The sequence below is a fragment of the Oncorhynchus masou genome, chromosome 6 (assembly GCF_036934945.1).
Source record: "Oncorhynchus masou masou isolate Uvic2021 chromosome 6, UVic_Omas_1.1, whole genome shotgun sequence".
In the NCBI taxonomy this organism is placed as follows: Eukaryota; Metazoa; Chordata; class Actinopteri; order Salmoniformes; family Salmonidae; genus Oncorhynchus; species Oncorhynchus masou.
Genome location: NC_088217.1, coordinates 54724058 through 54737829, shown reverse-complemented (window position 1 = coordinate 54737829; position 13772 = coordinate 54724058). Strand labels below are relative to the sequence as shown.

Below are 13772 nucleotides of genomic sequence, written 5' to 3'. Positions count from 1 at the left end.
TGTGACACAATAGCTGTGTTTAGTCAATTAGGATTTGACATTCAATTAGAGGTCGACCGATTAATCGGAATGGGCGATTAATTAGGGCTGATTTCAAGGTTTCATGACAATCGGAAATCGGTCATTTTGGACACCGATTTTGCAGATTTATTTACACCTTAATTTAACTAGGCAAGTCAGTTATGAACACATTTATTTTCAATGACGGCCTAGGAACGGTGGGTTAACTGCCTTGTTCAGGGGCAGAACGACAGATTTTTACCTTGTCAGCGCAGGGATTTAATCTTGCAACCTTACGGTTAACTAGTCCAACGCTCTAACCACCTGCCTCACGAGGAGCCCGCCTGTTACACGAATGCAGTAAGAAGCCAAGGTAAGTTGCTAGCTAGCATTAAACTTTGTATAAAAAAACAATCATAATCACTAGTTATAACTACACATGGTTGATGATATTACTTGTTTATCTAGCATGTCCTGCGTTGCACATAATCGATGCAGTGCGCATTCGCCAAAAAGGACTGTGGTTACTCCAACATGTACCTAACCATAAACACCAATGCCTTTCTTAAAATCAATACACAGAAGTACATATTTTTAAACCTGCATATTTAGCTAAAAGAAATCCAGGTTAGCAGGCAATATTAACCAGGTGAAGTTGTGCCACTTCTCTTGCATTCATTGCACACAGAGTGAGGGTATATGCAACAGTTTGGGCTGCCTGGCTCATTGCGAACTAATTTGCCAGAAGTTTACGTAATTATGACATAATATCGAAGGTTGTGATATGTAAAAGTAATATTTAGACTTATGGATGCCACCCGTTAGATAAAATAAGGAACGGTTCCGTATTTCACTGAAAGAATAAACATTTTTTTGAGATGATAGTTTCTGGATTCGACCACATTAATGACCTAAGGCTCGTATTTCTGTGTTGTTATAATTAGGTCTATGATTTGATATTTGATAGAGCAGTCTGACTGAGTGATGTTAGGCACCAGCATGCTCGTAAGCATTCATTCAAACAGCACTTTAGTGCATTTTTTACCAGAAGCTCTTCGCTATGCTTCAAGCATTGCGCTGTTTATGACTTCAAACCTATCAACTCCCGAGATTAGGCTGGCGTAACCAATGTGAAATGGCTAGCTAGTTAGTGGGATGCGCGCTAATAGCGTTTCAAACTTCACTCACTCTGAGCCTTCTAGTAGTTGTTCCCCTTGCTCTGCATGGGTAACGCTGCTTCGAGGGTGGCTGCTGTTGATGTGTTTGAGTTCGAGCCCTGGTAGTGGCGAGGAGAAGGATGGAAGCTATACTGTTACACTGGCAATACTAAAGTGCCTATAAGAACATCCAATAGTCAAAGATATGAAATACAAATCGTATAGAGAGAAATAGTCCTATAATAACTACAACCTAAAACATCTTACCTGGGAAGACTCATGTTAAAAGGAACCACCAGCTTTCATATGTTCTCATGTTCTGAGCAAGGAACTTAAACATTAGCTTTCTTACATGGCACATATTGCACTTTTACTTTCTTCTCCAAACACTTTGTTTTTGCATTATTTAAACCAAATTGAACATGTTTCATAATTTATTTGAGGCTAAATTGATTTTATTGATGTATTATTTTAACTTAATATAAGTGTTCATTCAGTATTGTTGTAATTGTCATTATTACAAATAAATATTTTTTTTTTTAAATCAGCTTTTTTTGGTCCTCCAATAAAATCGGTAGCGGCGTTGAAAAATCATAATCGGTTGACCTCTACATTCAATTAAAAAAAGGGAGAAAGCCATAAAGGGAAGCTTTAGACAACAATAAAACATTCAATTTGATTGTTTTAAAAAACATTTCCTTATCATATGTGAAGACTTAGTGGAAAAAAATAGAGTCTTGGACTCAGACTTTTTGAAGACTGTAGCCCTATGGTGGGCTGAAAGAGAGCCTTATAATTAAACAACGTGGGTTCCCAATAATGTGTGTTTTGCTAAAGCAGGACGCTGGAGTGATGATCCAAAGCCTGAGCCAGTGATCCAGGGACTAAAGAGCTGAAGGGCTTCCTGTCTGTTCTAGTCCTGGCCAGCCAGGTTTAGCTGAGAGAGCGAGATAATCTGCAAAATGACATTACCAAACACACCGTTACAACACCAAAACACACAAGTAAATGTCTGCATGGTGAGGGACAGTGGGATTTGGAGTGTTGTGGTTCATGCTGCAAGAATGCTGGATAATGACAAGAAAGCGTCTCGCTCCTCTCCTCTGACTCCATTTTATTTATTTATTTTTTAAATTTAACTAGGCAAGTCAGTTAAGAACAAATTGTTATTCACAGTGACGGCCTACCAAAAGGCCTCCTGCGGGGACGGGGGCCTGGGATTAAAATAAATAAATACAACAAATATCGGGCAAAAACACAAAACTACATAGAGAGATAGCTAAGACAACATAGCAAGGCAGCAACTCATGACAACACAGCATGGTAGCAGCACAAAACATGGTCCAAACATTATTGGGCACAACAGCAAAGGTCAAAAAGGGAGAGAACAATACATCACACAAAGCAGCCACAACAGTCAGTAAGAGTGTCAATGATTGAGTCTTTGAATGAAGAGATGGAGATAAAACTGGCCCGTTGTAGTGTTTGTTGCAGCTCGTTCCAGTCATAGCTGCAGCGAACTAAAAAGAGGAGCGACCGAGTGATGTGTGCGCTTTGGGGATCATTAACAGAATGTGACTGGCAGAACAGGTTTTGTATGTGGAGGATGAGGGCTGCAGTAGGTATCAGATAGGAGGGAGTGAGGCCAAAGAGGGTTTTATAAATAAGCATCAACCAGTGGGTCTTGCGACAGGTATACAGAGATGACCAGATTACAGAGTATAATAGAGTGCAGTGATGTGTCCTATAAGAAGCATTGGTGGCAAATCTGATGGCCGAATGGTAAAGAACGTCTTGCCGCTCGAGAGCACTCTTTCCTGCTAAGCTATAAATTATGTCTCCGTAATCCATCATGGGTAGGGTGGTCATCTGAATCTGGGTTAGTTTGGCAGCTGGGGTGAAAGAGGAGCAACTAAATCAAGGAAACAAAGTCTACGTTTAACTTTAGCACATATCAAAGCTGCAGGCTGAGAGAAGGTCAGTGCACCATCTAGCCATACTTCCAAATACATGTATGAGGTGACTGCCTCAAGTAGAGGTCGACCGATTATGATTTTTCAACGCCAATACCGATTATTGGAGGACCAAAAGCCAATACCAATTAATTCACCGATTTGTATTTTTATGTATTTGTAATAATGACAATTATAACAATACTGAATGAACGCTTATTTTAACTTAATATAATGCATCAATAAAATCAATTTAGCCTCAAGGAAATAATGAAACATGTTCAATTTGGTCTAAATAATGCAAAACAAAGTGTCGGAGAAGAAAGAAAAAGTGCAATATGTGCTATGTAAGAAAGCTAACGTTTCAGTTCCTTGCTCAGAACATGAGAACATATGAAAGCTGGTGGTTCCTTTTAACATGAGTCTTCAATATTCCCAGGTAAGAAGTTCTAGGTTGTAGTTATTATAGGAATTATAGGACTATTTCCCTCTATACCATTTGTATTTAATTAACCGTTGACTATTGGATGTTCTTATAGGCACTTTAGTATTGCCAGTGTAATAGTATAGCTTCCGTCCCTCTCCTCGCTCCTCCCTGGGCTCAAACCAGCAACACAACGACAACAGTCACCACAACGAAGCAGCGTTACCCATGCAGAGCAAGGGAAACAACCACCCAAAGGCTCAGAGCGAGAGAAGTTTGAAGCGGTATTAGCGAGCGCTAACTAGCCAGCTATTTCACTTCGGTTACACCAGCCTCATCTCGGGAGTTGATAGGCTTGAAGTCATAAATAGGATAGGATAAGTAATCCTTCTCACCACCCCCCCCCTTAATGACTTAGATGCACTATTGTAAAGTGGCTGTTCCACTGGATGTCAGAAGGTGAATTCACCAATTTGTAAGTCGCTCTGGATAAGAGCGTCTGCTAAATGACTTAAATGTAAATGTAATGTAATAAACAGCACAATGCTTGACGGACAACGAAGAGCTTCTGGCAAAACGCACAAGAATGCTGTTTGAATTCATGTTTACGCGTCTGCCTACCACCGCTCAGTCAGATACTTAGATACTTGTATGCTCAGTCAGATTATATGCAACGCAGGACACGCTAGATAATATCTAGTAATATCAACCACGTGTAGTTAACTAGTAATTATGATTGTTTTTATAAGTGTAATGCTAGCTAGCAACTTACCTTGGCTTACTGCATGTAAGTAACAGGCAGTCTCCTTGTGAAGTGCCACGAGAGAGAGGCAGGTCGTTATTGCGTTGGACTAGTTAACTGTAAGGTTGCAAGATTGAATCCCCCGAGCTGACCCGGTGAAAATCTGTCATTCTGCCCCAGAATGAGGCAGTTAACCCACCGTTTCTAGGCCATCATTGAAAATAAGAATGTGTTCTTAACTGACTTGCCAAGTTAAATAAAGATGAAATAAAAAGGTGTAAAAAATATATATATACACCGGTTTCCGATTGTTATGAAAACTTGAAATTGGCCCTAATTAAAAACGGCCATTCCGATTAATCGGTCGACCTCTAGCCTCAAGCTCTAAACCCTCAGAGGTAGTAATAACACCTGTGGGAAGAGGGGCATTCTTCTTACCAAACCACATGACCTTTGTTTTGGAGGTGTTCAGAACAAGGTTAAGAGTAGAGAAAGCTTGTTGGACACTAAGAAAGCTTTGTTGTAGAGCATTTATCACAAAATCCAGGGAGGGGCCAGCTGAATATAAGACGATCCGCATATAAATGGATGAGAGAGCGTCCTACTGCCAGATCTATGTTGTTGATGTAAATTGAGAAGAGTGTGGGGCCTAGGATAGAGCCTTGGGGTACTCCCTTGGTGACAGGCAGTGGCTGAGACAGCAGATTTTCTGACTTTATACACTGCATTCTTTGATAGAGGTAGTTAGCAAACCAGGCCAAAGACCCCTCAGAGACATCAATTCACCTTAGCCGGACCACAGGAATGGAATTGTCTAACATATCAAAAGCTTTGTCCAAGTCAAAAATAGCAACACTATATTGCTTAGAATCTATGAAAATGGTGACAATTTAAGGTTGCAGTTACACATCCATAACCTGAGTAGAAACCAGATTGCATAGAGAGAATACTATAGACATCAAGAAAGCTAGTCAGTTGATTATTGACAAGTTTTTCCAACACTTTTGATAAACAGGGGAAATTGAAATAGGTCTATAACAGTTAGGATCAGCTTGCTCTCCCCCTTTAAATAAAGGACGAACTGTGGCTGCCTTCCAAGCAATGGGAACCTCCCCAGGAAAGAGAGACAGGTTAAAAACATTGGAGATAGGCTTGGCGATGATAGGGGCAGCAACCTTAAAGAAGAAAGGGTCTAAACCATCTGACCCAGATGTTCTTTTGGGTATAAGGAGCTCCTTTAGAACCTCGGACTCAGTGACTGCCTGCAGGGAGAAACTTTGTAGCGGGGCAGGGGGAAAAGAGGGAGAAGCATCGGGGATAGTCGCATTAAAAGGGGTGGGAGAGGAGGAAATGTTGGACGGGCAAGGAGGCATGGCTGAGTTAAATAGGAATCCTGACTTAATGAAGTGGTGATTAAAGAGCTCAGCCATGTACTTCTTGTCAGTAACAACCACATCAATATTAAGGGACATCGGCAGCTGTGAGAAGGAGGGTTTATTCTCCAGGAATTTTACAATTTTCCAGAACTTCTTGGGGTTAGACCCAGAGAGAGAACTGCTCTTTAAAGTAACTAACTTCGGCCTTCTGGATAGTTTGAGTGCACTTATTTCTCATTTGGCTGAATGCGAGCTAGTCACGCGAGTATGCGTGTGCCGAGCCCATTCGCCAAATGCAATTCTTGAGGTAGAGTAACTGCAAGATCATGGTCAAACCAGGGGCTGAACCTGTATTTAATTCTCATTTTCTTTATGGGGGCGTGTTAACAATACCACTGAAAATAAAACATTAAAAAGGTCCAAGCGTCTTTGACAGAGGGGATCAAGCTGATTCTATACCATTTCACAGAGGCCAGTACATGAAGGATGGCATGCTCCTTAAAGTTTTTTAGCAAGCGTCGATGACAAATCAGGACAGGTCATTTCACTGAGCAGCCATTACGAACACAAGCTGTAAAACAGTGATCACTAAGGTCAATAAAGAAAATACCAGACTGATACCCATCAGGATTATTTGTGAGGATAATATCGAGGAGAGTAGCCTTTTCTGGGTGGTTGGAGTCACACCTTGTGGGATTGGTGATAAATCAGAAAGCTTTATGGAGTCCCATTGCTTTAGGACTTGGTCAGGTGGTTTAAGCATGTCCCATTTTAGGTCACCAAGCAGGACAAATTCAGTCTTAGTGTAAGGGGCCAGGTAGAGAGAGCTTAGGGCAGGTAGGGTACAGGCCGGTGCTGGTGGAGGACGATAGCTCTTTGTTGACTGTTGCTGGATGCTATTAGAAAGTTCAAAGCTTAAAACCAGCAAATCAAATTGTTTGGGGACAGACTTGGTGGAGACAACCGAGCATTGAAGGTGATCCTTGGTAAAGATTGCCACTCCCCCACCTTTGGAAAGATATGTCTTGTAGAAAAAGGTTATAACCAGAAAGGTTAACATCAGTATTCAAAACACTCTTAACCACGTCTCAGTAATGACCAACACATCTGGATTGGAGCTGTGAACCCACACTTTCAATTGATCAATTTTAGGTAATAAGCTTCGAGTGTTAACGTGCAGAAAACACAGGCTTTTACAAGAACAGAAATCAGTGAAGCAGATATCAGAGCACAAGTCAGAATTGGGGCTAGCAACAGTAGATGTGCATGTATACCCTGGCCCATTTCCAGATATCATCAACAGTAATATAATCAAGGCACGGCATAGGACAAGGAGAGCTCTGCAGTGCAGATTTATGACATTTGAATGTGCATCAGATGGAAACAAGATCATATTGTACAGCATTTTCATCAGGTAACATGAATACAAAGCCGGCGAGGAGGTGGTTAGAATAGGATGTGGAGGCCAAAAGTCTGTAACCAATAGAGAGAGATTCCCGAGTGTGGGAACAAACAGCCTGTCCCACGGTTGGGAAAAGAAAGTTTGTAGTCAAAGTATGCAGGAGTCATGAGGCAAATTGCAAAATGCACAAGAAAAAAAAGTATATATATACACACACACACGACTTGGAGCTAGGCATCGTAAGTTCAGAGTCACTCGCCCCAACAGTGTGTGTGTGCTGGAAGTGAGTGAAAGCTCAGGTGAGAGGGGTGAGTGTGGTGGAGGTACCTGTACCAGACGGGGAGATAGGCCAGACGGTGAACAGATCACCAGGTAGAATCCTAGAAGAGCAGCAGGGAATGGGAGTAGGTGCCCCACCCACTTGGGAGAAGCTTTTATCTCTGGAGGCAGATTTCTTGTTGAAATTGCCAGTGAATGGTCTTTGAACAGCAGGAAGGGGCTTCAGAGGACACTTCAAAGACTCACACTTGTTGTGCCCAAATACCTTTTACTTCACACCGAAGTGCTAATTGAATTTGTATCTGGCTCAGTTCCAGCTTAGAAATGGTGTCCTCAGGTCTCTGCTGTTTGCTGACTAGAGCACCCTCCGTATAGCTTGCAAAAATAAAAACTTGGAAGCAGTAATTTCTCTGGTTAAATTTGTCAAAATTAGGTTGTAGGTTTGGAGTTTTGATCTGGAGCGAAGGCCACGCTGTGGAGTGTAGAATCCTGCATATGTACCTGCCGAAAAATCCAAGTTTCTCTCACTCCAAATCTATCCTTTTGTCAAACAAAACATGTTGAAAAATGTGAGGGCCCACATTAAGCTGTGTGAGGGGGGGTGTGAAAGAATGATTAAGACAGGGCGAAATAGAAACTAATGTGCATACACACGTTTGTCTCTTCCCTAATCAAATAAATGCATAAATTATATTTACTTGTTCAACTCCATGGAAGAAAAACAACTAAAATTGTGGATATTGAGCGACCAAACCAACACAGCATAAAGTGCAGTAACACTTCCTACGGCAACACAAGGTAACAAACTACTTTATTTAGCACCCTAACCTCTATGGCTGCCCACATTGTATGGTGGTAGTCATAAAATAACTACTGAGGAGTAACAATGAACACCGGAATGTACCTTGTGTTTCTTTAGCATTTGAAGGGAGCACTGTGTAATCTCACTTTGGGGGTCTGAGCCGTTGTGTCACTGTAGTCATAATTAAATTACTGGGCAGTCGGGTCATATTGAAACACAGGCGAGTACCTTGTATCGTAACTTCATAGAGATGTCTGACTCAAGCTTTTGAAGAGACCACTGTATAATCTCATTCTGGGCTCTGAGCCTTTGGCAGGAAGTAGGAAGTGCCCTGGGTAGCAGATCACTGATGAGGTAAAGAGGAAAGATTGGATAATTGGTGGTAATGACTTCAGTCTGTCAGACTCATACAGTCACTGTATCTGAATACCCATACTAGCGTACTACATACTTATACTGCATACTAATTCGGCATTTGATCTAGTAGAAGTCACTGGTCTTTCCCGACTTGGGTGTTTGACTACAGCTGATAATCAGATACATTTACGCGCTGTACCAAAATGAAAGGATGACGGGACTCAACGCAATCGCGCATTAGATGACACATTCAGAGTACTCTTTTCCAAATTTCACATACTATATAAAACATTTTTTCGCATAGTATTTAAAACGCTAATATGGGTATTCGGACACGGCCAGTCATTGAAAGTGCGTGGGTGTGTGTGTGCACGCGGCTGCGCACGTTTGTATAAAATCTAATTAGATAAACAATTCCACACAAAAGCAAAACTTATTTCTAACTCTGAACATGTCATTATTTATTCATTTCTTGCACGGGTTCATTCATAAAGCTAGCTTCTGACCAGCCTATCAACAATGCAGTGCACCCTGGTAGGGTGGACAGACACACTGGACTTTTAATTCACTTTTAACATACCTCCCGTTTACCAGGGCCAAGCAGCCATTCTTCCCTAGGAGCAGGATTCCCTCCCTGTCAAAGGCAGGCAGCCATGCATCTGAAAGGCCCAGGCCTCCTCATTGAGAAAAGCTCCGGGGCAATGGCTCTGTCCCGATTCAGAGCTAGCCAACCAGGAACTTTCCCACAGAACAGACACAAAACTGCCTCCAAGGATACGAGTTGGTTGGGTGGTTTTCAATGCTCCCTCAAGGAGGTGGAGAGGAATAACTCTAAACCTTGTTACCACAATGCACACACACAGGTGCGAGCAAGGCACACACACAGTTTCCATGTGTAACTCTGTGTCGGACTGCTTTACTTTATATTGGCCAGGTCACAGTTTTAAATGAGAACTTGCTCTCAACTGGCCTACCTGGTTAAACAAAAGGATAAATTAAAAAAATACACAGAACAAATTTCAGCAGGAAAACACACTCTCCCTCTTACAAACTCGCTCTCCCTCCACACACCATCAACACTATGAAGCAAATGCACCTCCCTCCCCGACATCAATCATCTGCAGCCAGATGTTACAGACATAAGAAAAGAGAGAACAAGAGGGGGTTATTTCTTTTGAGAGTTTGTGATTAACAAAGACAAAGTGAAGGAAACATGTGTCCCACATGTGCAGTCAAGCCAGGGCTGGTAAGAGATCCCAAGGCCACCACAATAAAAGACTTGGCCAGGCCACTGTTTGTGTACGTCTGGAGACATTGTAAAACATTGTCCTTTCCATCCCTTTGACACTGTAAATCAAGGCATGACTAGGAATAATAGGGACATTGACAATGGGTGCAAAACACACTAATGTAGGGTTACACTCCGGGAATTCACAATTCTGTCTTTTCTCATACATCAGACACAAATTGACATCTTGTTTTATGGTTTTGTCTTTTGGAGTCTATTCACAACAAGGAACCGAAAACAGAGTCGCATTGTGATTAGTGCTATTGCTGCTATCAATGTTATTGTTGCCTCTGATCGCATGGCTGTCCACATAATAGGAAGTACAGCAGACCATTGAAACAATTGGGCAGCAGCCTTCCAAATTACAATCAAAACATTTATTTTATGCCAACAAAAATACACATTATGTGTGGACCGTGTACTCTTCAAAATAGAATAATGCATTTCCCTTATTTAATTTAGTTCAGAGAAACGTTACAGTAAGTGTCGAGTTCTCTGCTATGTTTTTAAACATTTTAACCAGCCCATAGAGGTACGACAGGGACCCTCTTCAAGCAACTATCTCGTTGTCCCATGTAGTATGGCGGGACTGTGGCTGTAAGCACAAAAGGAAACCAAAGAGGTGATTTCACCTGGCTTGTGTCCCAAATGGAATCTTATTCCCTTTATAGTGCACTACTTTGTGTCAAAAGTTGTGTACTATATAGGGAGCCATTTGGGACACATGACCTGTTATATAAATGTGTTGATTGCATTTTTCCTCCAGACTTCCACTGAAACCTAGGATGCAATTCCCAGATATATCCATTATGAAAAAGTTACATTCTTCAACTGTCCATCACTTGCAAATGAATATGTTTCATAGTTTGGCTGACATTACAGAATGATGGTTTGTGCCGTCAGTGAGAAAGTTCTAAAAAGCATTTTTAAACATGATACATTTTTGTTAAATTGAATTTGTGGAATTTCTTTCCTTCTAAATGCATTTGAGCCAATCAGTTGTATTGTGATAGCCCTAATTAGTAAAATACCAAGTCCATATTATGGCAAGAACAGCTCAAATAAGCAAAGAGAAAACGACCGTGCATCATTGCTTTAGGACATGAAGGTCAGTCAATCCAGAAAATTTCAAGGTCTTTGAATGTTTCTTGGCACTTTTTGAATTATTATTATTTTTTTTATTTTTTTTTTACACAGAAATAGGCATAATGATTATTCCTTAATCATTATTCTTCATGCCCCCTCTAAAATAATAGGTCCCTAACACCCCTTGTGCCATGTCTACTGTCACAACATTATCATGACAACTGGCAGTGAAATGGGACTGTACTAAGGTCAACACCTTTTTGGAGACAGTGGATCTGAGACACACACACACACACCACTTATCACCTGCAACAGTTTCACCTTATATAACTAATAGCCATTTCCAACTGTCCATAACTAGTTAGATTCGTTTTTCCCCTTTCCATGTTTTTGTAGGTGTAAAGTACTTCTGTGAAAACACTTTAAAGTACTACTTAAGTAGTATCTGTACTTGACTTCACTACATTTCCTAAAGAAAATAAATGTCCTTTTTACGCCATTCATTTTCCCTGACACCCAAATTACTCTATACATTTTGAATGCTTAGCAGGACAAGAAAATGGTCCAATTCACACATTTATTAAGAGAACATCCTCGGTCATCCCTTGCGCCTCTGACCTGGAGGACTCACTAACCACAAATACTTCGTTCGGAAATTGTCTGCGCGTTGTAGTGTGCCCCTGCCTATCCATAAATTAAAAACAAGTTCTTTACTTTTACTCAAGTAAGACAATTGGGTACTTTTCCCACCACTGGCAACATGGTTGTATGTAAATCCTTCGTGGGTTTATTGGGATAGACTATTATTATAAAATATCACTGTAAACTAGACTGGAAAAAAAGGTAAAGTAGAATATACATATCTTTCAACCAAAGCTTTGACTTCATGAAGTGTTCACTTCATTTGTTTAAAAAAAACTTTCGCCCAAAATGTTTTGGGAAAAATAGCTATAATTCCTATAATTTCCACAACTAGGTTTAAAGAAAATGTCAAAACTGAACATGAGAAGAACTCAGCAAGCTACGAGACTTGAAATTTGACGCGCGCTCATGACACGACGTTTATCTGCAGCTTTTTCAGAAATCCCTGATTAAAAAATGTTTAATTTTTTTTTACCTTATTGTTGCATTTGTCCGAGTTTCCTTTATTGGTGCCTGGTGCCTGGGAGGCGGAGTAGTAGTTCGAAAACAGGAATACAATTGTGGCTAGATGAAATAGTCTCGCTCGCGCAGCCATACCCTCTCCAGTCCATGCAGACTATCTACTGTGGAGCTCGATCCGTCCCAGAATGTCTCTGTAATGCTGGTCTAATGTTCCACCCCAAAGTGGGGCTGTGGCCTTTGGTAGCCTACCTACAGCTCTTGAAGTTGGTTGGCATATAGTTTGGTCACTTTCTTTCTGCCCACCGCAAATATGTGAGCCTGTTCTTTCACTCTGGAATTGTACAAATGAAGTGACCATTTTGAATTAAAAAAAAACAATCTCATCAGATTTGTCTTGGAAATCTCCAATAAAGTTCCTAAATTGTCCCCACCTGCTCCTCAGGTATACGCCCCCTTTCAACCTGTAATATGTCTTGACGCATCCCAAGGCTGTTGACTTATGCGAATACAGAGAACATTTGACAATTGACTCCTATGGGTTGAAAACCTTACATTTTCAAGTTTCCATAAGGGCTACCGGTATCTGTAGCCTACATTTTACATTATTTACATATTACAAAACAACAACCAACATACCCGCAAGATGGCTCTATTATTCCTTTTACCAAAGCTGTGTTGGACTACTCATACTTTTTTTTCTTTTTTTCTTTTTTTAATATCAAATCAATACATAAAGCACATGAGGGAACACAAGCATACATAGATTACAAACAATAGACAATCGAGCTAGGGGGTACAATATCACATTACAATTACACATTTACCTTAAGGGACATGCATATACTTACAATTCTAACAGCTTTTTTGTTAGTAGAGCATTTAACCGTCTTAAAATACAGTTCGATTTCTTTTTGTAGGGTACGAAAATGTGGTTTTCTGTTTGTAAATTTACATTTATGTATATGAAATTTGGCCAAAAGAATAATGTAATTAATTACCTAAAAATGATTCCGCTTATTTCTATTGTATGTAAAGAATCCAAACAGTACATCTCTCCACAATAGTGTAAAATCTTCATAAATGTGTTCAATTACAAACCTACTGATGTCTTGCCACAGTTTTCTTACATGCATGCAATGCCAAAAAAGATGCACAACTGTTTCTGGGTGGTCATTACAAAAGGAGCAATTTGAGTTGATGTTTTCCTTAAACTTCTTCATATAGTGGTTGGCAGGATAATATTTATGAATCATTTTAAGGAAACTTCCTTAATTTTGTTAACAAGTAGGTATGTGTGTGGCAACATCCAAACTTTTTTCCAACAGATATTATCAATAAATCCATTCCAATAAGGCATGACATAAGGTATAGATACAGTGCCTTGCAAAAGTATTGAACACTTGCGGCGTTCTGGATGAGTTGTAGGGGTTTAATGGCACAGGCAGGGAGCCCAGCCCCTTGAACTTTGCGACCTTTTGCCACATTTCAGGCTTCACACATAAAGATATAAAACTGTATGGAGTTTTTTGTGAAGAATCAACAACAAGTGGGACACAATCATGAAGTGGAACGACATTTATTGGATATTTCAAACATTTTTTAACAAATCAAAAACTGAAAAATTGGGCGTGGCAAAATTATTCAGCCCCTGACTTTCAGTGCAGCAAACTCTCTAGAGAAGTTCAGTGAGGATCTCTGAATGATCCAATGTTGACCTAAATGAATAATGATGATAAATACAATCCACCTGTGTGTAATCAAGTCTCCGTATAAATGCACCTGCACTGTGATAGTCTCAGAGGT

The 13772-nt window shown here is 40.4% G+C and overlaps 1 protein-coding gene across 2 annotated transcripts in view; it reads right to left on the bottom strand.

Moving 5' to 3' along the window:
• Positions 1-12354, bottom strand: part of LOC135542300 (interleukin-17 receptor D-like) — a 59928-nt gene extending 47574 nt beyond the window's left edge. For both annotated transcript variants that reach the window (XM_064969174.1, XM_064969175.1), the window contains exon 1: positions 11983-12354. In XM_064969174.1, coding sequence (XP_064825246.1) covers positions 11983-12102 — 120 coding nt within the window. In that variant the 5' untranslated portion in view covers positions 12103-12354. The remainder of the gene's footprint in view (positions 1-11982) is intronic.
• Between the last annotated feature and the right edge of the window lie 1418 nt (positions 12355-13772).